This window comes from Cornus florida, unplaced genomic scaffold (genome assembly GCF_030987335.1).
Source record: "Cornus florida cultivar Cherokee Brave unplaced genomic scaffold, ASM3098733v1 CherokeeBrave_3.0.0_Hap2_Chr06, whole genome shotgun sequence".
Classification (NCBI taxonomy): Eukaryota; Viridiplantae; Streptophyta; class Magnoliopsida; order Cornales; family Cornaceae; genus Cornus; species Cornus florida.
In genome coordinates, this window is record NW_026775576.1 from 64004451 (window position 1) to 64032312 (window position 27862).

Below are 27862 nucleotides of genomic sequence, written 5' to 3' on the forward strand. Positions count from 1 at the left end.
TATTAATTAATTGATATGAAAAGAGTTTTTATAAAAAAAAATAAATAAAAGAAAAAAAAAACTTAATAAAACTCTAAAATCTACCTAATAAAATTCAAATTAACCTATTTATCTATTTATTATTATGAATTTTTTAATAAAAGTAAATCTAAAGTTTCAGTATTTATTTATTTATTTAAAAAATATTTATTAAATGTGGAAAGAGTTTCAGTATTTCAGTATTTATTTATTTATATAAAAAAATATCCATTAATTGATATGAAAAGAGTTTTTATAGAAAAAAAAAAAACTTCTATAAAACTCTAAAATCTACCTAATAAAATTAAAATTATTATGAATTTTTTAATAAAAGAAAATCTAATTAGCCTAGAATTATTGATAGAAAAAATATTTATTAATTGATATATAAAATAAAATAATTTTTCTAAAACTTTGCCACAAATTAACTTTTATTATGAGTTTCTTAATAAAATTAAATCTAATTAAACAATGATATATTTAAATAAAATAAAATAATTTTTATAAAACTTTATCACAAATCACAAATTATATTTTCAATAAAACTCTGTCATAGTAGTCAAAGATATAATATTTAAAGAGTTTCTAAAAAATTTTAACTCGAATTTTCTATTTATATATTTATTAAGTGTTTTTTAATAAAAGGAGATCTAATTATACAAGTATTATTAATATAAATAATTATTTATTAATTGGTCTAAAAAGAGTTTTTTAAAGAGTTTTTATAAAGCTATATCACAAATTACCTATTGATCTATTTATTATGAGTTTTTTTAATAAAAGAAAATTTAATTAGACAAGCATTATTAAGATAAAAAAATATTTATTAATTAATATAAAAAGAGGTTTGAAGAGAGTTTCTATAAAACTCTAACACAAATTACCTATTTATCTATTTATTATGAGTTTTTTTAATAAAATGAAATCTAATTAGACAAGAATTCTTAATATAAAAAAATATTTATTAATTGATATAAAAAGTGTTTTTTAAAGAATTTCTATTAAACTGTAACACAAATTATCTATTTATTTATTTATTATAAATAGATTTTCAGAAAATATAATAATTTCTATAAAACTCTACCACAAATTATCTATTTTATTTTCTTTAAAACTCTATCACATATAACTTGTTTTTATCTATTTATTGTGAGTTTTTTGATGAAGGAAATCTAATTAGACAATGATATATTTAAAAAAATTAAAATAATTTTTTAAAAGAGTTTATATTAAATTCTAATAAAAATTACCTATTTATGTATTTATTATGAATTTTTTAATAAAATATAATATAACTAGACAAGAATTATTAATAAAAAAAAAATTTAATAATTGGTATAAAAAATAAAATAATTTTTCTAAAAGTCTACCACAAATTATCTTTTATTATGAGTTTTTTAATATAAAAAAATCTAATTAGACAAAGATATATATATTTAAAGAAAATAAATAATTTATATAAAATTCTACCACATATTACCTATTTTATTTGCAATGAAACTCTATCACATTAGATAAAGATATATATTTAAATAGTTTTTATAAAACTCTAACACAAATTACCAAAACTTTACCACAAATTAAGTATTTTATTTTTTTTATAACTCTATCACATATAACCTGTATTTATCTATTTATTATGAGTTTTTTAATAAAATAAAATCTAATTAAATAAGGATATATTTAAAAAATAAATAAAACAATTTCTATAACTCTATTACATTAGACAAGGATATATTTAAAGAAAATATATAATAATATAATAATACATATAAATAAAATATAAATGTTAAAGAATTTGAACATTTCAGTATTTATTTTTTAATATAAAAAATATTTATTAATTAATACAAAAAGAGAACTCTATCACATATAAGTATATAACACTTGTATTTATCTATTTTTTATGAGTTTTTTAATAAAAGAAAATCTAATTTTATAAACATATATCTAAATAAAATAAAATAATTTATATAAAATTCTACCTCAAATTATATATTTAAAGAAAATAAAATATAAGCTAGGGTCTTTCAAAAACCACAAACTTCATATAATAACTTTTTATATCAATTTCAATCTAATGTATAATTAGTATAATTGAATTTCTATTTTAAAATTTAATTAAAAATTAATATAATTGAATTTCTATTGTAAATTAAAAATTATACTAAATTTCAAATTATCTAATAAAATTCAAATTACAAATTACCTAATAAAATTCAAATTAGCTAAAAAAAATTTGTTACTTTGCAAAACTCAAATATTTCACTATTAAAATAAAAAATTATTATTATTTAATAAAAAATAAAATATACATATTTCAGTATTAATATAAAACATCAAAAAAATTATTAATTTACGAAATTTAAACTCTATCACCAATTTTAAAATATTTCAGTATTTATTTATTAATATGAAATAAATTTTTATTAATCAATATGAAAATAAAAATTTTATAAGTTATAAAATATTTATCACGTGCATCGCACTTGCCTTTTCTTAGTGTATATATATATATACACAAGACATACAGAGATTTGTAAATTAAACTGCATAAATGCTGTAAAGAACACACCTTTCTTCACTGTCAACTTGTTATCAATATGATTGATCACCGATAAGCTGAATTTTGCGTCTCTACCCCACCCAAATGGCAATGTTGCTTTATCCGCAACATCTAAATACATAGACAAATGGTCCACATTCGTGTTCCCCTTTCGAAATATAAGCACCCGCCTTTCCCACACGATGCAAGAAAAAAAAGAATAATATTAAGTATGAACCATAAAGATAAATCTAAATCTAGAAAGAGGGTAGAGATCACAATTACCATTTGCATCCTCCGACATGGAAAATTTGAGAGTATAGCTTCTTGGTGTTCAGCTTCGAAAAGTTCTCAATCTTCCATGTGAACCGTGCAGTTAGTGGAGCACTTTTCTTTCTTTTTTCTAGCAAAGATTATGATAAATTTATAGCAAGAATCAGAACATCTGTATAAAATAATCAATCTACTGTATTAGCAGTTTCTTTCTTTTTTCTAGCAAAGATTATTACAAAAAAATCTACTGTATTAGCAGTTTCTTTCGTTTTTTAGCAAAGATTATGAGAAATTTATTGCAAGAATCAGAACATCAGTATAAAATACTCTACTGTATTAGTAGGACAAAATAATCTACTGTATTGAAACCTCGACCAAGAACCTAAGAGTTAAGATCCAAAGGCATTAGGACAACCGTAGACCAGTTACTATATATATTAGCAGTCCAAAAAACGATCATAGAAAAATTAAAAGCCTAGTTGATTCACATCTATTACACACAGATACATATACAAAACAAGTATATCTACATGACTTCGGGTAAATTAGTTTTACGCAACTGAACTAAACCTAGAACTTGAAAATTAGATAAGAGCGATACTTTTCATGGGTTAAGGGATTGTGATACAATGAGAATGAGAGAAAATTTAAGACTTGAACACGAAAGTGAAATGTGTTGAAAACTTGAGGGATTCACAAGATAGAAACCCTAACTATTATGAATAAACCCTCACCTTCCGCTTCTCACAGAGATTATGTTATAGTAGTATAATAGGAAATATATTACTCCTAAGTCCTATTTGATATGGGACCTCTGAGTCTGGGTAGAATCATATCATATGGTTGAAGTGATTACGAAATAGGAAGGTAATAAATAAGGAAATTAGAGAGTAATTAAATTTATTTTTAAAAAAATTATTGTTTTTATTTATCACTTTTTTTATTTATTACTTTTTTAATTTTGTAATTAAGAATTATTTGTAATTTATTTATGATATTTTTTATTTTATAATTACAAATTATTTATAAATTTATGATTGGACTAAATTAGCGTGACTAGGCAAGGTCGTGTCCTAATATATATATATACTCCCTACCCAAAATAAGTGTGGAATTTAACTTTTTAATAGAATGATTTTTTTAATTTTTTTTATTGTATTATGCATTATCAAACTTACTCTTAATGGGTCCATAGTGATGTGATCTTTTATTTTTATTTTTTATATATTTAACGCAATTAGGTTAAATTGGCACTATTACAAAAAATAGTATACTAACTTTTAAAAATAAGACATTTATTTTGGAACCAATAAAAATAAAAGGGTAAAATACATAAACACCCCTGAGGCTTGGGGTAAGGCCATGCAAATGAAAGTTCACATATTTTTGAACAATGACACCCATTCAAGTTTGAAAAATGGACAAAGAGACTTGAAGATGGTGAATTGACCTTATTACCCTTTGAAATAAAATTAACTTTTTAATTGATTTAAATACCATTGGATTAAACCCAAACCCATCTCAAACCCTAACCCGAACCTACCTGTGTGTATATATTCAGTTCACCACTGTATATATATATTTATCTATCTATGGCGGTGATGGTAGGTGGAGAGGAGAGAGAACGGAGAGAGGAAGAAGGGAGATGAGATGGATGGTGGTTGTGGCTGCGATGGTGGGTGTAAAGAGAGGGGCGGCTATAGTTGAAGAGATGAGGTGAAGAGGAGATAAAGGAAGAAGATAGGAGAGAGATTGTGGTGATGGCTATGAGAGTGCCTGTAATCGTCGTGATTGCCGTTGATTATTCAGTGACCTGCTCTGATTATTTAACCGCCACCGCCTCATCATCATACCTCAACCTCCCTGGCCACCCGCCCCTGCCCCCTCCTTCGCCCTCGCCCTCGCCGCCTCATTATCGGTTGCGAAACCACTGATCTCATCCTTAGTTGTCCACATCATCCAAATCTGACGATGGTAGAACCACCGATCTCATCCTCAAAGCTTCGTTACAGGCTCAAACATCAACTCTCTACCGCTGTCAAGAATCAAAGACGCCGTGTGTGGGGAATACGTCTCTGTCAATCCTTCCAGTGCTCACTGTGGGATCATTCTCATCGCTGATCCATCCGTTTCACACCGAAAATCCGTCCGTCCTGTGTGCAACGCCGATTATTGCTCACGGCTCCACCGTCGGTGATCAGTCATCGCCACCTCAAATAACTCCAGAATCCAAGTCAAACCCGGATTGTCCGAGGCTGAGCTCCGGCGAGGTCGAGGAGGTGGCAGTGGCAGAGCTCCTCTTCAGCATCTTCTTTAGTGGGTGGTGATTATGGAGGTTGGGGGTGGTGGTGACTCAAGTTGTTTGTGTGTGTTTGGTCATTTAAGTTTTTTGATATTTTATAATTAAAATTAATAAAATAGTGAAGGGTAAAGTGAACACTTCACATATTTTAAGGTTTTGTTTGGATGACGAATTTTACAAAAGTGTGTCGTTGTCCAAAAATAGGTAAACTTTTGTAATGTTTGTGCCTTTATATATATATGTCTGTGTGTGCGGTGTGTATTAAGGAAAAAAAAAGAAAAAGAAAAAAGAAAAAAAAAAAAAAAGTGGGACCCACAAATGTTAAGACCATTTTTTTTTTTTTTTTCACTGTAACCTCATCTTCTCTCTCTCGCGTCCATCTCTCTATTTGTCTCTCGGCTCCTTCTCTTTTTTCTTTTTTCTTTTTTTCACTTCAAGCTTTAACCCTTGATTACTCTCTCAATCCTTGCCGGATTTAGGTGCCGTTTGAGGCAAAACGACGAGCCCTACGTGCCAGTATCAGAAATTCCAGCTTTTGGTCCTCTTTGGGAGCTCGAATTTGAGGACCCATTTTCTAGGGTTTTGGTGCAATCTTGAGGTAGGGACATCTTAAGCCATGGAATCTTGTTCCATATTGAATCATGCTCTTCTAATTGTGTTACAGCATATTTGATTGCTTTGATTCTTGTTTAAACTGAGATATTTGAGAATATGCCATGTTATGTGAATATGTGTTACTTGATTGAATGGATAACATGTTTATATAGTGAGTTTCTATCATGATTATTATTCTACAAGCATGCTATAATGTTATATGAAATGGTACTTGTTGTAGAGTGTTAAATTCCCATTTATCATTGTATTGACATCATGTAAGATACATACATTTTATTGGGTTGCATAAGAAGGGATGTTGGTGTTTGAAAAGAAAAATGGGAATTTTGGGCGATGTGTTTGGAAAAATTGGTTTTGATAAATCCGGTCGCTGCGGGGTTACCAACGGGCCGGAGGTTAATATAGCCTAGAGGGGACTAGGGAGTCGCCCTAGCATAGTTGAGCTAGCTGGGCCCCATAATGATGCCGCGGGGTTACCAAAGAGCGGGCTGTATTAACGTTTGAAAGTGATGATTTTGATAATGAGAATGGAGAGTGTCATTGATATGCATTGCATTTCATTTCATTGCATTGCATTGTTTATACTTGGAATTGACTTGTATGTTATATTTGATCCCCTATATTGTATAATCCCTATCTCCCATTGGCCTATGCTTTGATTGGATTCACTAGGACACAAGAATTGTGTCTTAAGTGTCTCTGCTGAGCTATATGCTCACCCTTATATCTATATATTTTTTTTTCAGGTCTTGGAAAAGAACCGGTGGACGACAATCCACCCCAACTTTGAAAGTTGGTAGAGGAGCATTTTCCTTGTTATTTTGTAATAGACTACTCCTTTGTTCATCCCTCATTTTTGTAAAATTCCAAAGGTGTAATGATGTAAATTTCTTTTGAAGAACCATGATCATGTAATACACTTATGATACTTGATGACATATGGGATGCGAACTTGATGATGTGTAACTTGTTAATGAATGGAAGGATAATCCTAGCTTGAAGCATTGTCTAGATTAGTAGGTTGTATCATTATCTTTTGTTGCCGTGAATTCGGAAATTAGTTGCATGACAAGTTAATTATGCATTTAAACAGGTTGCGGTAGGTCCATTTTTAGGGGAGGTTATGCCGAATTTTTTTGTTTAAAAAGTATTAGTTTTGAGTCGTTACAAATTTTGGTATCAGAGCAGAGGTTCGAAAACCTTTAGGACGACGGGTAGAGGCCTACATAGAGTCGCTTGGGATGTTGTTTGTATTGTTTACTTGACTACTTGCTACGTGGTATCTTATTTAAATGAGCATGTTTAACTGCCTATGTGCTTACTTGCTTACTTGTTTATGTTAAAATATTTTTTGCATAGTCTTGCATGCTAAGTGTTGTACGGTATTAATTCTTGTTGAGTCGTCCATAGTGGACCTTAGTGTCATGTTTCTGAATCGTTTTCTCGTTTTATAGCACGATGTCACGACGTGAGGAACTTAGAGAAGTTGGCCCTAGGCCAACAAGGGGCGATGTTGGTGAGAGCTCTAGCTCCAATCCGGTGGAGCCAGTTGATGAGAACATGCTTCTTAGGGACTTGATTCCCCCAAGAAGAGAGAATGTTGAAACACCTGTACCCGTAGAAGTGGGTGAAGGTTCTGTGGCACTAGAGTTGAATCGATTGTTGCAAAATACCGTGAGAGCAACTATTGTTGCTCAGCCGCAGTTGGTACCACAACCTACAGTTCGAGTTGAGGAGACTCTAGCTCAGAAGCGTCTCAAGATCATTAAGGGGTTTTCTCAGCTGATGCCGATTATGTTTGAGGGCGGTGCGGACCCAATGGTAGCCGACAACTACATGGATCAAGTCGAAACTCAGTTGACCTCAATGGATGTGACAGAGGATCACTTGAAGATCATCCTAGCAACTTACAAGTTTGCTATGGATGCCAAGGTTTGGTGGAAGTCGATCACCAACCAGTACAAGATTGAAGAGATGAGTTGGGACAGGTTCAAGGAGCTGTTTTATGAGAAGTACTTTCCGCTTTCCAAAAGATGGGAGTTATAAGACCAATTTCATAATCTTATTCAAAGGAACATGTCAGTGGCGGAGTATGAGAACAAGTTCACCTCACTCTCCCGATTTGCTCCAGAAGTGGTGAGAGATGAAGCTAACAAGACTCGGAAGTTTGTCTCGGGTCTTAATGATCGAATGAGGCCGTTGATCACGGCACAGTTTATTAAGGTTTACTCTGAAGCAGTGGAAAGGGCTTCGATGCTGGAGGCTGACAATAGAGAGAAAGATGCAAGAAGAGAGCAATTGAAGCAAAAGAGGAGTGCAGGGCCATCCTCAGAGGGATCTTCTTGGAAAAGGAACAGAGGCAGTCCATCTCAGTTTCAGGGGCAACAGTCTACAAGATCTGCTCCTACCACTCCTATGCCAGCTGGATCTGACAGGAGTGCAGTTGTTTGTTATCAGTGTCAGCAGCCCGGACATTACAAGTCCAGTTATCCGATGAGATCGTCTTCAGTTTCGTCAGCTCTAAAGGCTTGTTATGGGTGTGGCCAGCAGGGTCACTTGATTCGTGATTGTCCGAGTCAGAGAGCAGGCACCATTAGTGGCAGAGGGTCACAGCAGAGGCCGTCACAATCGGCTACAGTTCAGTCAGGTTTCAGACCACCACCACCACAGCCTACTATGTCTTCACAGGGTTCACGATCAGTTAGGAGGGATACTCTTACTATGTCAGTGCAGCAGTCAGGTGTTCAGGTTGGCAGTCCTCAGGCACAGGTACCACAGGGACGTGTTTTTGCACTAGCACAGATCGATGCATCTTCTGGACCGTCAGTTCTTCGAGGTATATTTCCAGTGTTTGGTTGTTGGGCCCGTGTTTTGTTTGACTCTGGTGCATCTCATTCTTTCATTTCATCATCATTTGCACTTGCATCGGGGTTAGAAGTTAGTTTCTTGGAACGAGCGTTGAGTGTTGATACGCCAGTTGGGGTTTCAGTGTCTTTGAGCCGAATTGTGCGGGAGTATCCCATCGTGATAGTCGGGCAGACTTTCGTGTTTGACCTTATCCTCCTGGACATGACTAGCTTTGATGTCATTCTTGGGATGGATTGGTTAGCTTCCTTTCATGCCACGATCGACTGTTACAGAGGAAGGGTTACAGTTTGCATTCCTGAGGGAGACTGTTTCTTTTTCGTGGGAGATCGGAGTGATTCCCACATTTCATCGTTTTATGGAGTTCGTGGACGAAATCATGGTGATTACTTCTTGGCTAGCCTTATCGCCGAAGAAGATGATGTTGGGAAAGAGGATTATCCTGTGGTTATTTGTGATTTTCTGGACATGTTTCCGGAGGATTTGACAGAGTTGCCTCCACACCGAGGAGTGGAGTTCTCTATTGATTTAATGCCAGGTACCGCGCCGATTTCTATGGCACCGTATCGTATGGCACCAGTTGAACTGGAAGAATTGAAGAGGCAGCTTGATGATTTGAGGATGAAAGGTTTCATCCGACCGAGTGTGTCACCATGGGGCGTACCGGTCTTGTTTGCTAAGAAGAAAGATAGTTCTTTGAGGTTGTGCATCAATTATCGGAAGTTAAATCATGCCACCATCAAGAACAAGTATCCTTTGCCAAGGATAGATGATTTATTTGATCAGTTGAGGGGAGCCAGTTGTTTCTCGAAGATTGACTTGAGGTCTGGCTATTATCAGTTGCGGGTTAAGGATGAGGATATCCCGAAGACAGCATTCCGTACACAGTATGGACACTATGAGTTCCTTGTTATGCCTTTTGGCTTGACTAATGCGCCAGCGGCATTCATGGACTTGATGAACCGCGTCTTTCACGATTACTTGGACCAGTTTGTGGTAGTTTTCGTGGATGACATTCTTGTGTACTTACGGACTCGGGAAGATCACGAGGTCCATTTGAGTATTGTTTTGCAGATTTTGCGGGAGCACCGATTGTATGCCAAATACGAGAAATGTGAGTTTTGGCTACAGGAGGTGAAGTTTTTGGGGCATGTTGTTTCAGAAGGTGGAGTATCAGTTGATCCATCAAAGGTTGAAGCAGTTTTGACTTGGGAGCGACCCAAGAATGTGTTTGAGATCCGCAGTTTTCTTGGTTTAGCGGGTTACTATCAGAGATTTGTGAAGGATTTCTCCCGTTTGGCAGCTCCTGTGACCCGTTTGACCCGGAAAGGGGTCAAGTTTGTCTGGAATGAGGCCTGTGATTCATCTTTTCAGGAGTTGAAGACGAGATTGACTACAGCGCCAGTGTTGGTGATACCTGAGCGTGGCTTGGGTTATGTGATCTATTGTGATGCTTCACGTGATGGGTTGGGATGTGTGTTGATGCAGGATGGTAGAGTAGTGGCTTATGGGTCTCGACAGTTGAAGACTCACGAGTACAACTACCCTACTCATGACCTGGAGTTAGCGGCAGTTGTATTTGCCTTGAAGTATTGGAGACATTACTTGTATGGTGAGAGATTCGAGGTATTTTCAGATCACAAAAGTCTCAAGTACCTTTTCTCCCAAAATGACTTGAACCACAGACAGAGGCGATGAGTAGAATTCTTGGAGGACTACAACTTTGATTTGCAGTATTATCCGGGCAAGGCAAATGTTGTAGCTGATGCCTTAAGCCGAAAATCTCGTGGAACTTTGGCCAGCTTAGCTATTCGGAAGTGGAAGATACTTGAAGATCTGGCAGAGATGGGATTACAGTGTTGTGATGATGATGGTTGCAGTGAGTCGGCATTCTTATTTAGTCTTGTGGCTCAGCCTACTCTTGTTGTACGAGTGATTGAGTCACAGAGGCAGAACCCGGACTTAGATGCCATCCACGCTTTGATCTCTAGTGGTAAGACAGTGAAAGATTGGGCCTTGCATGCAGATAGGGGTCGACGGTTCAGGGGTTTGTTGGTGGTTCCCACAGTTTGTCGTGAGGATGTCTTACGGGATTTTCATACTTCCCGTTTTGCAGTTCATCCAGGTGGTACCAAGATGTATCACAATTTAAGACGTCAGTATTGGTGGAACGGGATGAAGAAAGATGTTGCACAGTTTGTGGCTAGATGCCTTACTTGTCAGCAGGTGAAGGCCAAGCATCAGAGGCCAGCAAGTTTGTTGCAACCATTACCTGTAGCGCAATGGAAATGGGAGCATATTGCTATGGATTTTGTGACAGGTTTTTCAAGGTCAAGAAGGGGCAATGAGGCCGTATGGGTCATCATTGACAGATTGACCAAGACGGCTCACTTTTTGCCTATTAAGGCAACAGATGATGCAGAGAAGCTTGGTGTTCTTTATGTGAAGGAGATTGTAAGGTTGCATGGAGTTCCTGTAACCATTGTGTCAGATAGGGATGCTAAGTTCACTTCGAAGTTCTGGGAAGGACTTCAAGTAGCGTTTGGTTCAGCGTTGCATCTTAGTACGGCATTCCATCCATAGACGGACGGTCAGTCAGAGCGTACTATCCAGATTTTGGAGGATATGCTTCGGGCATGTGTGCTTGACTTGGGTGGTAGTTGGGAGGATCACCTTCCACTTATTGAGTTTGCCTACAACAACAGTTATCAAGCGAGTATCCAGATGGCTCCATTTGAGGCGTTGTATGGTAGACATTGTAGGTCTCCTGTTTGTTGGACTGAGGTAGGCGAGACAGCCGCCTTAGGACCCGACATTGTACTCGAGACTACTGAGAAGATTAAATTGATAAGACAGAGGTTACTTACAGCTCAGAGCCGACAGAAGAGCTATGCGGATAAGCGGAGACGACCGTTATCCTTTGAGGTGGGAGACCACGTTTTTCTACGGGTTTCTCCACGGAAGGGATTGATGAGATTCGGGAAAAGTGGCAAGTTGTCGCCACGATTTATTGGACCGTTTGAGATTTTGGACCAAGTACGAGAGGTTGCCTACAGGCTTGCTTTGCCACCACAGTTGGATAGGGTTCACAATATTTTCCATGTGTCGATGTTACGGAAGTACGAACCGGATCCATCTCACATTTTGAGTTGGGTAGATGTGGACATTGATGAGGATGTTTCCTACGAAGAAGGACCAGTTCAGATTCTTGACACACAACAGAAGGTGTTGAGGAACAAGACGATACCAATGGTGAAAGTCCTTTGGAGACACCACGGAGTCAAGGAAGCTACTTGGGAGCTTGAACAGGAGGTTCGCTCCAAGTATCCAGAGTTGTTTTCTTCCTCAGGTATGTCTTGATTTCGGGGACGAAATCTTTTAAAGTTGGGGAGAGTGTAATGTTTGTGCCTTTATATATATATGTCTGTGTGCGGTGTGTGTTAAGGAAAAAAAAAAGAAAAAGAGAAAAGAAATATTAAAAAAAAAAGTGGGACCCACAAATGTTAAGACCATGTTTTTTTTTTTTCACTGTAACCTCATCTTCTCTCTCTCGCGTCCATCTCTCTGTTTGTCTCTCGGCTCCTTCTCTTTTTTCTTTTTTCTTTTTTTTTCACTTCAAGCTTTAACCCTTGATTACTCTCTCAATCCTTACCGGATTTAGGTGCCGTTTGAGGCAAAACGACGAGCACGACGAGCCCTACGTGCCAGTATCAGAAATTCCAGCTTTTGGTCCTCTTTGGGAGCTCGAATTTGAGGACCCATTTTCTAGGGTTTTGGTACAATCTTGAGGTAGGGACATCTTAAGCCATGGAATCTTGTTCCATATTGAATCATGCTCTTCTAATTGTGTTACAACATGTTTGATTGCTTTGATTCTTGTTTAAACTGAGATATTTGAGAATATGCCATGTTATGTGAATATGTGTTACTTGATTGAATGGATAGCATGTTTATATAGCGAGTTTCTATCATGATTATTATTCTACAAGCATGCTATAATGTTATATGAAATGGTACTTGTTATAGAGTGTTAAATTCCCATTTATCATTGTATTGACATCATGTAAGATACATACATTTTATTGGGTTGCATAGGAAGGGATGTTGGTGTTTGAAAAGAAAAATGGGAATTTTGGGCGATGTGTTTGGAAAAATTGGTTTTGATAAACCCAGTCGCTGCGGGATTACCAACGGGCCGGAGGTTAATATAGCCTAGAGGGGACTAGGGAGTCGCCCTAGCGTGGTTGAGCTAGCTGGGCCCCATAATGACGCCGCGGGGTTACCAAGGGTCAGGGACACTAGCCAATCCTCCTCTCGTGTCGCGGCGGGGTTACCAAAGAGCGGGCTGTATTAACGTTTGAAAGTGATGATTTTGAGAATGAGAATGGGGAGTGTCATTGACATGCATTGCATTTCATTTCATTGCATTGCATTGTTTATACTTGGAATTGACTTGTATGTTGTATTTGATCTCCTATGTTGTATGATCCCTATCTACCATTGGCCTATGCTTTGATTGGATTCACTAGGACACAAGAATTGTGTCTTAAGTGTCTCTGCTGAGCTATATGCTCACCCTTATATCTATATATTTTTTTTTTCAGGTCTTGGAAAAGAACCGGTGGACGACAATCCACACCAACTTTGAAAGTTGTTAGAGGAGCATTTTCCTTGTTATTTTGTAATACTACTCCTTTGTTCATCCCTCATTTTTGTAAAATTCCAAAGGTGTAATGATGTAAATTTCTTTTGAAGAACCATGATCATGTAATACACTTATGATACTTGATGATATATGGGATGCGAACTTGATGATATGTAACTTGTTGATGAATGGAAGGATAATCCTAACTTGAAGCATTGTCTAGATTAGTAGGTTGTATCATTATCTTTTGTTGCCGTGAATTCGGAAATTAGTTGCATGACAGGTTAATTATGTATTTAAACAGGTTGCAGTAGGTCCATTTTTAGGGGAGGTTATGCCGAATTTTTTTGTTTAAAAAGTATTAGTTTTGAGTCGTTACAACTTTCATCTACATGGCTTTACCCCAAACCTCAGGAGGTGTCTCCGTACTTTACCCATAATAAAAAGACGTACAATTAATCTAAACAGTTAATTTACGCCCTGATTTCGATGCCCGTCCAAATCCATCAAAAAAATCTTGTAATATTACTATTTTACCATTAAAAATTAACCAAAATACTCTTCAACTTATTGGTCATGTTTGGTACGCATTTTGCTTTTGTGTTTTAACTCAAAACAAAACAAGTGTTATGAATAATAATCACAAACATATTTAATAATGTCCATTTGTTACAAAATTTTTGAAAGCAAAAACATAAAAACATGTTTTGTAAAAAGGTGATGCAAGTTTGAAAAACATAACTGTTAGTTTAAAAATGTCATTTAAGAATTTTTTATTTTTTTATTTTTAGTGTTCATTGCTACAGTATTGAAATATACAAAAACATCAAATTGATGTTCCGATCTTTGGTCACTATTCACGATATTTTTCGGCACCATGTAAAATAAAATTTTTTTTTACCAAACACTTATTTTCAAAAACATTGCTACAGTGCCCGACCAAAAACAAAATACCTACAAATTAAGTACAAACAGGCCCTGTGTTTACTCCGCTTAGAATGAAGTGCAAAAGATAACCACATACAATTTTAAGTAGAATTTAAGGACTAAAAGCCTAATAGTATAGATTAATATCGAACCCAACAAACCAGAAATAATTTAAATATCCAGAAACATGAAATTAAAAGTAGAATGTAAATGGTTTATAGAGAGAAATATAAGAGTAAAGCAACAAAAGTTATTCTTCTTGCAAATAAAAAGAGATTAATTGTTTGGTTCCATGAATATGTGCCTAAGCTCAGTCCACTTTTGCTGGACCCATGACAAAGAGCTCTCCCAATTCGTCTTCTCGGTCTCAAGAGTTGCGATCTCCTCAAGAACAGAGGACCTAGACTGTTCTAGATTAACCATCTTTTCGTGCAGTTGCTCGATCTCTTTCTCAGCACTTTTCTTCTTCTCAAAGATCTTTGCCAGTTCTTGTTGAAGCTCGGCCTCCTTTGCGATCAGGCCCTTCTGAATAGCCCTCTGCATTTGGAGTGCGAATGCGTTACTCTTTATTTGCTCAACCAAAGACTTCTTTGTTCCTTGCTTTTCTGCTACTTTTTCCTCAACCTCCTTCAAAGAATGGTTAGAAGTCAAAGATTTGAGAACTGTCGGAAAATCGACCTTAAGGGTTTTCAACTGTGCAAGCTGGGCTGAAGTAAGGTCACAGCACTCTGACAAGACACAGATGGATTTTGTAATGTGCGCAGCAAAATCAGGAATTTCTGATAGGTCCCGAGATAGCATCTTTATAAAGAATTTTTTGGCTTCATCAATAGTTGATTGAGGTGTAGAGGCTGCAACCAATCCTTCAGTAATGGAGTCAAAGGGTGCATCAGTCTCTACAAAGATATAGTCATCCACGTCATCAAATGAAGCTGACTCAAGAGGATCATCCATTGGAGGAGTACTCGTCAACTCAACCTCCTACAAAGATTACAAAGAAAATTTCTTTTTAGAAACTCACTCTCAGGTCAGAAAGTTTTTTCTTTCAAAGATAAAAAAACAAAACATTGTTAATTGATTGAAACCGGAGATAAGCTGCTGACCGGAACTTGGGACTGAGGGGAATTAACCATTGATTCCTTTTCAACAATTGGTGGGACTGAAGTCTTGATCGCTGTGGTGTCTGATTTACTGGCGGGAGGAGGGTCCAAGGTATCACTATGAAGAAGGATTGTATCGATACCAGAAGTAGTCTGTCTAGTGCTCCCATCGATATCCCCTTGAGAAGACTTGGGAGTTTCACCTTTGGCCGAGGCAGCCTTCGCCGCCTCAACCTTAAGTTCAACGGAAGGGAAGTGGGGAAAATCAACTTCAATTACACATGTATCGTTCACGATAAAACCTCTACCAGGGTTATACAGTTCGCTAAGAGGCATGAATGAAGTGAAACCCCAATCACTTTCTTCTCCTGAATGGAACAGGTGTTGAGTTACTGCATAATGAAAACAGTCAGAACTATCGCCAAATATAACATATAAGGTCAAAGACTGTAGGCTAGAACAAGAACTGGCCCTTAATTCCCAAGTCTTCTTCTCAACATCAAGCAAATTCAACGGAACAAACACATTGCTGAAACTATATGTTCCAAAGATAAACAAATAGTCTTTTCCAATTATAATTTCCGCAGCCTTAATTCCCCGGACTCACACCAAAATAAATAAACATATAGTATCTCACCATCAAGTGACTACAGTCAAGGCATCAACAAAATCAGTGTTGTCTCCAATATACCTTACATTTGGGCCTGAAAATTATAAAATAAAGGATATATTTCCATGCCATTCAACATGGGATTGCATTTCATTATAGACAATTAATGCATGAACCATATATAAGACCTCCAAGAAAGGCTGCCAGGATTGAGATTCTTGCTATATGAGTGGCAGTTAATTGACTGTAATTAACTATGCTTATGACTTATAGATTATCGTTTTTGGCCTTCTACCATTGGCAAGGGGGAGGAGTCTTTGGAATCAGTGTAAGCTGATAGGACGCGTACGTTTCGTTTCCAAGACAAGATTAGATCAATTGAGAACTTACTATATAGAGTTGTTGGAAAAATGACCGTGGAGCGCGATGGAGGGAGGGTGATGAACAGGTGATAAGTAACACTAATGAACTCAGTAACAGTAAAGTTGCGGGCAGTTTAATGAACAAGAGGTGTAACAGACACAGTAGTATATATGTAAAGATAATGACTATTGCGACAATGAATTGTTTTCAACCTCAAACAAAATCTCACCAAAACATATGGATACTCAATCTTTCAACTACCATAAAGTTGATTCCTTAATAATTTTTGATTAAATTTGTTGAATTTTACAAGATCATTTAATAGGCTAGCGTATGAGTAAATTACTAATGTGAGGGTCACCATATTTAACATATGTAACATTCAATAACTGTAAGTTAAACTACATATAGTATAACCTGAAGTAACATAAAAATATCATATACCACAAATTCTGCAAAGGTACATAATATTTTCCACACAACATGTGTTTGTGTGTGTGTGTATATAATTTGTTTGTAATTACATATATATATATACAAGATATATAGATATTTGTAAATTAAACGGTAAAGAACACACCTTTCTTTACTGTGGACTGGTTATCAATATGATTGGTCACAGAAAGGCTGAAACATATGTGTTTACTCCACCCATATGGCAAAGTTGCTGAATCCGTAACATCTAAATAGATCGCCAAATGGTCCGCATCATTGTCTCCCTTTGGAAATATAAGCACGCGCCTTTTTCACACAATGCAGAAAATAAATAAATAAATAAATGAATAAATAATCTTAAACATCAACCATAAGGATCAAAAATACCATTTGTATCCTCCAACATAGAAACTTTCAGAGTATAGCATCCTGGTATTCAGCCTCGTAAAGTTCTCAATCCTCCATGTTAACCGTGCTGAAGAGAATCATCAAAACATGATTAGCAGTTTCTAATGGTGCAACAAACAATGATTTTTGAACAACAGTAAAAGAAAACCAAAACCCAACAATTGAATCAAATTTACTACACAGAGACATATACAAACACATACCCGACATGGCTTTGGGTGAACTGGTTCTATTGAAACTGTACTAAAACGTAAATTTGAAAAATAGCTTAAACACTGATTATGGCCGACACCGTTTGTACAGGATAAAGCGGAGAATGACGACGACGATGATGATGATGATTCGGCCTTGGGCGAGGGATTTACTTATATACTGTACAATACAAGTTAGTGAACAATTAAGACTGTGTTGGAATTAGGGTTGCAATTGGATAGTTCGAGCCCAACCCGGATGTATCATTTAACTCGAGCCCAAAATATTTATTTATTTATAGAAGTTATTTATTTATTTGTTAGACAGAATCTATCTGCCATAAAAAGACTGATAATATTTAGCATTGGGTCGCATTGAACTTCTAATTTTCTTTCTTATAAATATCTCGGCACTAGTTGTTCCTTTTCTATTAAGAATTTAGTTTTTTTTCTTTTTTTTGGTTAAAATTTAAGAATTCAGTTCCTTCTTTAATTATCTCCAATTTTTTCTCCATAAATATCTGTGATCTCTATTTTGTAAGTGTAGACTTAAGGAAGAAAAACAAAAAAACTTAAGTGATGGTAAAATAAGAGACAATATCCAAAAGGTTAAAGTAATACAATATATGGGGAGTCAAAAATCAAAAGATTAGTACCCACAAAATCACTTTGAACTTTATTAACATTCAGGCTCCATTAATATCCATTATCTACTATACAATTTAATTTTATTAAGATGCTTTTATCATAAAAATGTATAAGAAGAGTCTCAACAACCATTTGGACTCCATTAACATTCATTCTTTTGTAATACAATTAATTTTATTGGAATGAAGAGGAAGATAGATGCGATGACCAGAGAAAAACTAAGGTAAAAAAAGAAAGATTGGACTCTTGGGGTGGAGAAGAGAAAGGACAGTAAAAAAAAATGGAATAGAGAGAAACTTAATAATTATAACTTTAAATATTGTAATATGACATATCCACAAACACAGTCACATAGATTAGGATAGAGAAATCGGTTTATCTTGTACAAGTATCATTTTTCAATATAATAACATCATTTAGTGTTTTAAGTGGAGTGCATTTATGACATCACACAATATACAAATTTATAATTCTAATTTAACCCCCCTCCCCAACAAGGAAAAAAAAAAAGGAAAATAAAAGAAAGAGATTTACTACACTGTTTATATTTTGGTATTAAGGGTTAGGAACTTAGGACGGCAAATGAATTGAACCATTAATCAACTCATTTAAAGTTTAATTTGTGTTTATTCGTGAAGTAAATGACATCGAACCTTAATTCAATTTTTGAATTAGTTTAGTTAAACAAGCCGATCTTGAATAGTGTTTGATCAGACTAGTGATCTCACTAGGCTCGTATGAGTTTTCATGAACATAAACCTATGAAAATGTTTACTAATAAAGAATTGTGTAGGGTTGAACAAGTTCATAAACATAAGCTTGTGAAGGTGTGTACAAGTGAAAACAATCTTTAACACGATCAACTGAGAACTTAGTCAGCTTTGTTGAAAAAAATAAATAAAAATAAAAAGATGGGTCTAAGGTAAAATTAAAAAGATAATCACATTCATTAATCCTGAAACAAGTGCAATTTAAAGTAGAATTGAAGGACTAAAAGTATAGAATATGGATCCCAACAAACCAGAAAAAAGTTCAATATCCAAAAAACATGAAATTAAAAGTAGAATATAAACGGTCTATAGAGACAAATATAACAATAGACCAACAAAAGCTATTCTTCTTGCAAATAAAGGGGTTGAGATCTCCTTAAGAACAGAGGGATCTAGACTGTTCTAGATTAACCATCTTCCCATGCAGTTGCTTGATCTCTTTCTCAACACTTTTCTTCTTCTCAGAGATCTTTGCCAGTTCTTGTTGAAGCTCGGCCTCCTTCGCGATCAAGTCCTTGTGAATAGCCCTCTGCATTTGGAACGTAAATGCATTAATCTTTACTTGCCCAACCACACACTTCTTTGTTCCTTGCTTTTCTGCTATTTTTGACTTCATCAAAGATTTGAGAAGTGTTGGAAACTCAATCTTAAGGGTGTTCAACTGTCCAAGCTGGGCTGGAGTAAGGTCACAACACTGTGACAAGACACAGATTGATTCTGTAAGGTGTGCGGCAAAATCAGGAATTTCTGATAGGTCCTGAGATAGCATCTTTATAAAGAATTTTTTGGCTTCCTCAATAGTGGATTGAGGAATGGAGGGTCCATCAGTCTCTACTTCAGACAACAACTTGGAGGTATAGGCATCCAAGTCATCAAATGAAGACGACTCAAGAAGAGCACCCATTGGAGTACTTCTCAGCAACTCAACTTCCTACAAACATTACAAAGAACAATTCTTCCGTCAAAAAGTATTTTTCTTTCAAAGATAAAAAAACAAATCATTGTTGATTGAAACCAGAGAAAACTGCTGACCGGAACTTGGACCGAGGCAGTCTTTGCCGCCTCAACCTTAAGTTCAACTGAACGGAAGCCATGAAAATCAACTTCAACTACACATGTATCGTTCACGATATAACCTCTACTAGGGTCAGATAATTCACTAAGAGGCAGGAATGAAGTGAAACCCCAATCACTTTCTTGGGCATGGAACTGGTGTTGAGCGTCTGCATAATGAAAACAGTCAAAACTATCACCAAATATAACACACAAGGTTGAAGGCTGTAGGCTACAACTAGAACTGCAGTGTGCCTATATTTTCGGTATATAAATCATACAAACTAGTAAAGCTATAGTTTTGAAAGTGGAATACAAAGGAAAGGGTGTTAAAGAAATTGAATTTAAGATTGAAGATATAACTTTACAGAGGCCACCTTAATAACTACTAGTGATATAATATGGCACTTTCCCAGGAAACAATATGAGAAAGGATATGTACATTTTTCTTCTTTTGTTGTGTGCGCGTGGAGAAAATATTACATGGCCAGGTCACGAGACAATTGGCCACGGCCATTCACGTTGTTGTGGAGTCTGATTAGGTAATTATTTTTTTTGGAAGATTTAATTATATGGAAACTTCAAGACTGCTGAAGTAGTTTCCTGATCTGATTTAACTTCCTTATTGGTTCAGGAAAAATTCAGTTTACTGATCTGATTTATTCCTTACTGGTTTAAGGAAAATTCAGTTTCCTGATATGATTTAAATTCCTTATTGGTTTTGAATTCTACAAAAGGCAAGTTTTTGTAGGACAAGTTTTGGGACTCTATAAATACTAACTCTAATCAGATTTTAAAGGGTGTGAAGAAGTGAGAGAAATTTGTGCCAACACAAGAAAGAGCGATTGAGAGAGATTGAGAGAAAATTCTCCTTGTAATTCTTCATCTTTTTCATAGTGAATTTGTTCGGTGTGCTCCATGGACGTAGCCTTAAGATTTGGGTGAACCATGTATATCTTGTGTTCTTGTGTGTGATTTTTTTTTCTTTGTGATTGCTTGATTATTCATCGAACAGCGTGCGTTGTTATTTTGCGTTTCTGCCACAACAACTGGAATCAAATTTGGTTGATTGTGCAGTGCAATTCCAACAACTGGTATCAGAGCCTTTGGTTGAGAACCTAGGGCACAGAAGGTGTTTGACGAAATTCCAAAAGTTTTTCGATCAGATCTGTCCGTTTGAGTGGGAGTAATGGCATCAGCAGATAAGACATCCACATCCATAATCGAGAAATTCGATGGCATAAACTTCAGTTTCTGAAAAATGAAAATTGAAGACCTCTTGTTTTAAAGAAATCTGTATCAACCTTTGGGAGAGAAGCCAGAGGATACAAAGGATGCAGAATGAGAATTACTTAATAGGAAGGCTCTTGGCACCGTCAAATTGACATTGTTAGAATCAGTCGCCTTCAACATAAAGAATGAGAAGACGACGATGTCTCTCATGGCAGCCCTTTTTAGTATGTATGAACAGCTTTCTACAACAAACAAGGTGCACTTGATCACGAAGTTATTCAACATGAAGATGGTCGAAGGTGGTATGTTCAATGAAAATCTAAATGCGTTCAACGAGATAGTTGGGCAATTAGAGTCTGTTGATATCGACTTTAAAGACGAGGTCCGAGCACTGCTAATTCTAGGGCAGTTACCTGAGAGTTGGAGTGGCACAGTTACAGCGATCAGTAGCTCTGCAGGGAAGACCAAGTTGAAGTTTGATGAAGTTGTGAGCATGATTCTGACTGAAGAAATCAGAAGGCAAACAGCAGGGGTTTCCACCAGTGGTTCGGCGTTGAATGTTGAAAGCAGAGGCAAGGGTTCAAATAAGAAGAAGGGCAACAGTAATAGAAACAGAGGTAGATCCAAGTTAAGAAATGGAAGGACACAGTCTCAAAATTTCAAGAATTCCATAGATCTCAGTGAAGTTGAGTGTTGGAATTGTGGAAAAAAGGGACATTACCGTGTTGATTGCAGACTTCCAAAGAAGGGATTGAAAGAAAAACTGAAGCAAATGTTGTCTCAGAAGAATCAGATGATGCATTAATATGCTTTTTGGAGAGCAAGGCGAAGTCATGGGTTTTAGATTCCAGCGCATCGTTTCATGACACTTCAAGCGAAGAGCTATTTAATAGCTATGAACCAGGTAACCTTGGCAAGGGTGAAGTGAAAATCAAGTTGAATGGGTTAGCTTGGAAGTTGAAGGATATGAGACACATCCCTGACTTGAGGAAGAATCTGATTTCGGTGAGACAATTGTCAGATAAAGGTTTTATTACAACCTTCAATGGAGACTCGTGGAAAGTTTCTAGAGGCGCTATGACCATTGCACGTGGTAAAAAATCTGGCACTCTCTACACAACTATCAGTGCTTGTGGGTCTATAGCAGTTGCTAAAAACAGAGAAGATCACAACCTTTGGCACCAGAGACTAGGTCACATGAGTGAAAGGGGGCTCAAAATTATGCACTCAAAGGGGAAACTACCAGGCATACGGGCAATTGATATTGACTTCTGTGAGAGTTGCGTGATGGGCAAGCAGAGAGGGTCAGTTTCAAGAAGAGTGGTAGAGATCTTAGAAAGGAGAAACTTGAGCTAATTCACACAGATGTTTGGGGGCCATCCATTGTTTCATCCATTGGCGGAAAATCCTACTTCGTGACTTTCATTGATGATCACACGAGGAAGGTATGGGTTTATTTTTTGAAGCACAAATCTGAGGTATTTGATGTGTTCAAGAAGTGGAAGGCCATGGTGGAGAATGAGACAGGTTTGAAGATCAAGAGGTTGAGGTCAGACAATGGCGATGAGTATGAAGACACCGGGTTCAAGAAGTTCTGTTTTGATAATGGGATCAGACTAGAAAGGACTGTGCAAGGAACCCCACAGCAGAATGGGGTGGCAGAACGTATAAACCGAACATTGACAGAAAGAGCCAGAAGCATGCACATACATTCGGGTCTACCTAAACAGTTTTGGGCAGAAGCGGTCAATACAGCATCCTACCTAATAAATCGAGGACCATCGGTGCCTTTGGAGTATCGAATACCAGAAGAGGTATGGAGTGGCAAAGAGGTAAATCTTTGATAGTTGAAAGTTTTTTGTTGTATTGCATATGTGCATATTAGTGACCATGCTAGGGGAAAGTTCGACCCCAAGTCACTAAAATGCATCTTCGTTAGGTATGGTAGAGACGAGTTTGGTTATCGACTCTGGGATAATCAGAACAAGAAAATTATCAGAAGTAAAGAAGTGATTTTCAACGAGAAGGTGATGTACAAAGATAGAGATGCAACACAGTTAACTAGTCCTATATAGAGTAAGCCTGAGTTTGTTAAGTTGGATGGTGATCCAGAGAGCATTGATGCGGAGCAGACAAATGAGGGTTCTTGGCCAGAATTCACAGAGCATAGTTCACCGCAGATTCTAACTCCTAAGCCTGCACCCAAAAGGTCTACGCGACCTCATGTACCGAATAGGAAATATTTGGATTATATGTTGCTCACAGATGATGGTGAGCTTGAATGCTATGATAAAGCATGTCAGGTTGAAGATGCTAGTAAGTGGGAGCTTGCAATGGAAGATAAGATGAAGTCCCTCTTCTCCAACAAAACATGGGAACTAGCCAAGTTGCTCGTGGGGAAGAAAGCTCTTCACAACAAATGGGTGTACAGGGTGAAAGAGGAACATAATGGTTCCAAAAGATACAAGGCGAGAATGGTGGTCAAAGGCTTTCAACAAAAGTAAGGCATTGACTACACATACATTTTTTCCCCGGTTGTGAAACTGAGTACCATTCGCTCAGTTCTTAGCATTGTTGCAGCAGAGGGGTTGCACCTTAAGCAGTTAGATGTCAAAACTGCTTTCCTCCATGGTGACCTAGAGGAGGAGATTTACATGCAACAACCGGAGGGTTTCTCAGTCAAAGGGAAAGAGAAACTAATGTGCAAGTTGAAGAAAAGTTTGTATGGTTTGAAGCAAGCCCCGAGGCAGTGGTACAAGAAGTTTGATGGTTTTATGAATCGACATAGCTACAACAAGTGCAACGCTGACCATTGCTGTTACTTTAAGAGGTTTAAGTCAAGTTTCATTATCCTTCTACTTTATGTTGATGACATGTTAGTAGCAGGTTCTGATTTTGAAGAAATCAGCATATTGAAGAAGCAGTTGTTTAGTGAATTCGAGATGAAGGATCTTGTTGTAGCGAAGCAGATTCTTGGGATGAGGATTAGCAGAGACAAACAGAAAGGTACTTTGCAGTTGTCTCAGGCTGAGTACGTTGAACGGGTTCTGAAGAAGTTCAATATGAATAATGCTAAGGCGGTGAGTACTCCCATAACTAATCACTTCCGATTATCTCAAGATCAGTATCCGAAGACAGAGGATGAGAAAAATTTCATGGCTAAAATTCCGTATGCCTCAGCCATTAGAAGTTTGATGTATGTCATGGTGTGCACAAGACCGGACATTGCATATGCAATGGGAGCAGTAAGCAGGTTCATGAAGGATCCGGGCAAGCTACACTGGGAAGCAGTAAAGTGGATATTGAGATATCTACGGGGTACCACAGACAAATGCTTATGTTTCAGAAAGAGCGAAGTGAAGCTACATGGTTATGTAAATTTAGACTTTGCTGGTGAGGTGGACCATAGAAGAAGTACTACCAGGTATGTGTTCATGGTGGGTACAACTGCAGTTAGTTGGGTTTCGCAAATACAGAGGATTGTAGCGTTATCTACTACAGAGGCAGAGTATGTGACGATGACAGAGGCCAGTTTGGAGATGATTTGGTTACCAGGTTTGTTGACAGAGTTGGGATTCGAACAGGTGAATAATGTTTTGCACAGTGATAGTCAAAGTGCGATACATCTGGCAAAGAATTCAGCATTTCATTCAAGGACCAAACATATAGGACTTCGGTATCACTTCCTCAAATCTTTGTTAGAAGATGGGGTGTTGACACTTGAGAAAACACTTGGCACCAAGAATCCGGCTGACATGTTGACCAAGACAGTGACCATGGAGAAACTGAAAATGTGCGCAACTTCAATTGGTCTTCTAGCTTGAAGACAGATAGAAGCACACCGACATGCATGGGACATGCATGAGAAGAAGATGGAATGGATTTACAAGTGCTCTAGCCTCCAAGTGGGAGATTGTTGTGGTTTTGTGGAGTCTGATTAGGTAATTGTTTTTTTTAGGAAGATTTAATTATATGGAAACTTCAAGACTGCTGAAATAGTTTCCTGATCTGATTTAACTTTCTTATTGGTTTAGGAAAAATTCAGTTTCCTGATCTGGTTTAACTTTCTTATTGGTTTAAGGAAAATTCAGTTTTCTGATCTGATTTAAATTCCTTATTGGTTTTGGATTCCACAAAAGGCAAATTCTTGTAGGACAAGTTTAGGGACTCTATAAATATCAACTCTAATCAGATTTAAGAGGGTGTGAAGAAGTGAGAAAAATTTGTGCCAACACAAGAAAGAGCGATTGAGAAAGATTGAGAGAAAATTATCCTTATAATTCTTCATCTTTTTCATAGTGAATTTGTTCGGTGTGCTACATGGACGTAGCCATAAGATTTGGGTGAACCATATATATCTTGTGTTCTTGTGTGTGATTTTTTTTTTTTTGTGATTGCTTGATTATTCCTCAAACAGCGTACATTGTTATTTTACATTTCTGCCACAACAACTGGAATCAAATTCGGTTGATTGTGCAGTGCAACTCTAACACACATGCTGACACATAAACAAAAAGTGATATAAAGCTAACACATTTATTTAAGTGTGACATGATTGGCCCGGGATCATGTAAACATTAAAATTTCAACAATGTCCCCTCCCAATCCCACAACAACAACAACAATGATAGAAACACAACAAAATTATCAATAGTAAAGGGAGCGAGAATAATCACCATCCGAAAACTAGAATGCACTACATTGAGAACAAAAAAGAACATAATACCAAGTTCACATTTTCCAGCACCAAATAAATGGTGTTTTCAATAGAATTTCCTAAATGTACCCCTTTCTGAAAAATGAGAGGATGAAAGAAGAAAAATCAACATCAAGCAAATTGAGACTGTCTTTAGTGTCATGAATGGAATAAACACATCGTTGAACTATATGTTCCAAGGATAAAAAAAAAAGTCTTTTCCAATTATAATTTCCACAGCCATGATTCCCCTCACACCAAAATAAGAAAACATATAATATCTCACCATCCACTGACTTGTGACTACAGTCAATGCATCAACAAAATCAGTTTTGTCTCCAATATACCTTCTAGCCTGAAAATTATAAAATAAAAAATATATTTCCATGCCCTTCAACATGTGATTGCATTTCATTACAGACGTTTAATGCATTAAACATATATAAGACTTCCAAGAAAGGCTGCAGGATTTGTGTTTGTATATATTCCAACATATAAGCCTATGTGTTTGTACATATAGATATACATATACATATTTATAAGCTAAAAGAACACACCTTTCTTTACTGTGGTCTTGTTATCAATATGATTGATCACAGATACGCTGAATTTAATGTGTTTAGTCCACCCATATGGCAAAGTTTCTGAATCCGCAACATCTAAATAAATCGCAAAATGGTCCGAATTCTTGTTCCCCTTTGGATATATAAGCACCCGCCTTTTTCACACAATGCAGAAAATAAATCTTAAACATGAATCATAAGATCAAAATCAAAATCTAGAAAGAGGGTAGAGATTAAAATTACCATTTGTATCCTCCAACATAGAAACTTTCAGAGTATACACTCTTGGTATTCAGCCTTGTAAAGTTCTCAATCGTCCATGTTAACCGTACTGTATTATCAGTTTTTGCTGATGCAACAAGCAATGATTTTAGAAGAACAACAAAATATTAAAAGGACAAAAAATCAAAACCCTACAATGGAATCAAATGATTCAAATCTACTACACACTGACACAGATACAAAACACATAATCTACATGACTTTCCCTGAATTAGTTAAATTGAAACTAAAATTTGAAAATTAGATTAAAGGTAATACCTTCCATGGGGTGAGGGTTGATTGTCCTCGAATGAGAATGAGAAAATTTGATACTTCAACACAAAAGTAAAGTGGGTTGGAATCTAGAGGGTCCTAAATATTATGGAAAAAAGCAGTTTTTTTTTTTAAAAAATGTAAATGTTTTTTTTTTTTTTAAATGTTTTACCTTCTTTTTCTTTTCTTTTTTAAAAGTTAATGCTTTTACCTTCTTGTTTTTTCTGGAAGGTTAATGCTTTACAATTTGAATACAAAGAAAGTCCCAACTTTTTACTGTGGTCGCCGCCCTCTACTTTTTAAAGCATTATAACTTATGCCACCTATATATTTTGCCTCCACAACCCGTAAAACACACATTCAGACTCGTAAAGTTCTCAATCGCCACTAAAGTATGCAACGGATTGCTTCGTCCATTGGTAAAAGCAGTTGCAATGCTACAGGAACCTATTTTTTTAGTCGATATGCATCCCGATGTAGTGGATAAACTCAAACATCGTCAACTATTCAAAAATCAATTTTAAAATCATTTTTCAAGAAATATATCAAAGGTTGAGTCACTTTTTAGTAAGAAGATAGTGAAGCATAGATTTATTCAGCACTCTAAACATCCTGTTAACCGCGCTGTGTTAGCAGTTTTTGCTGGTACAACAAACAATGATTTTAGAACAACAATAAAAGGAATCAAAACCCATCAATTGAATCAATTCTACTCCAAACAGACCCATAAACAAACACATAATCTACTTGACTTTGATTTGGGTGAATTAATTCTATTGAAACTCAACTAAACGCAAAATTTGAAAACTACATCAAAGGCAATACCTGCCATGGATTATGTTAGAATTGCTTGAATATGTTGGAATGTAGAGGGATAAGGTAGCAGTCCTAAAATACTGTTTTCTTTTTTTTCGGAAGTTGCAATGCTTTAAAAAAAAATTCTAGGTAAGATTTATGCGCTTTATTGTTTATATTTTGATATCAAGGGTTAGAGTTACAAATAAACCAAACAGTTTATGAACTATTCGTAATGGACTCATTTAAAAATCAGTGAATACTTATTTGCCT

At 36.2% G+C, this 27862-nt stretch overlaps 2 protein-coding genes across 2 annotated transcripts; both read right to left on the bottom strand.

Moving 5' to 3' along the window:
• Nucleotides 1–14466: 14466 nt before the first annotated feature.
• Nucleotides 14467–17316, bottom strand: LOC132314205 (uncharacterized). The gene is made up of 5 exons (XM_059813096.1): nucleotides 17310–17316; nucleotides 17086–17173; nucleotides 16844–17004; nucleotides 15294–15682; nucleotides 14467–15171 (listed from the first exon to the last, which is right to left on the bottom strand). The coding sequence occupies exons 1-5, from the start codon at nucleotides 17314–17316 to the stop codon at nucleotides 14467–14469; spliced, it is 1350 nt and encodes a 449-aa protein (XP_059669079.1).
• A 1552-nt stretch (nucleotides 17317–18868) lies between these two features.
• LOC132311743 (MATH domain and coiled-coil domain-containing protein At3g58270-like) lies at nucleotides 18869–27083 on the bottom strand. Its single transcript, XM_059809817.1, has 5 exons — nucleotides 26801–27083; nucleotides 26504–26609; nucleotides 26255–26415; nucleotides 19748–19938; nucleotides 18869–19646 (listed from the first exon to the last, which is right to left on the bottom strand). Exons 1-5 carry the CDS (start codon nucleotides 26805–26807, stop codon nucleotides 19092–19094), a joined length of 1020 nt encoding a protein of 339 aa, XP_059665800.1. The 5' UTR covers nucleotides 26808–27083; the 3' UTR covers nucleotides 18869–19091.
• Between the last annotated feature and the right edge of the window lie 779 nt (nucleotides 27084–27862).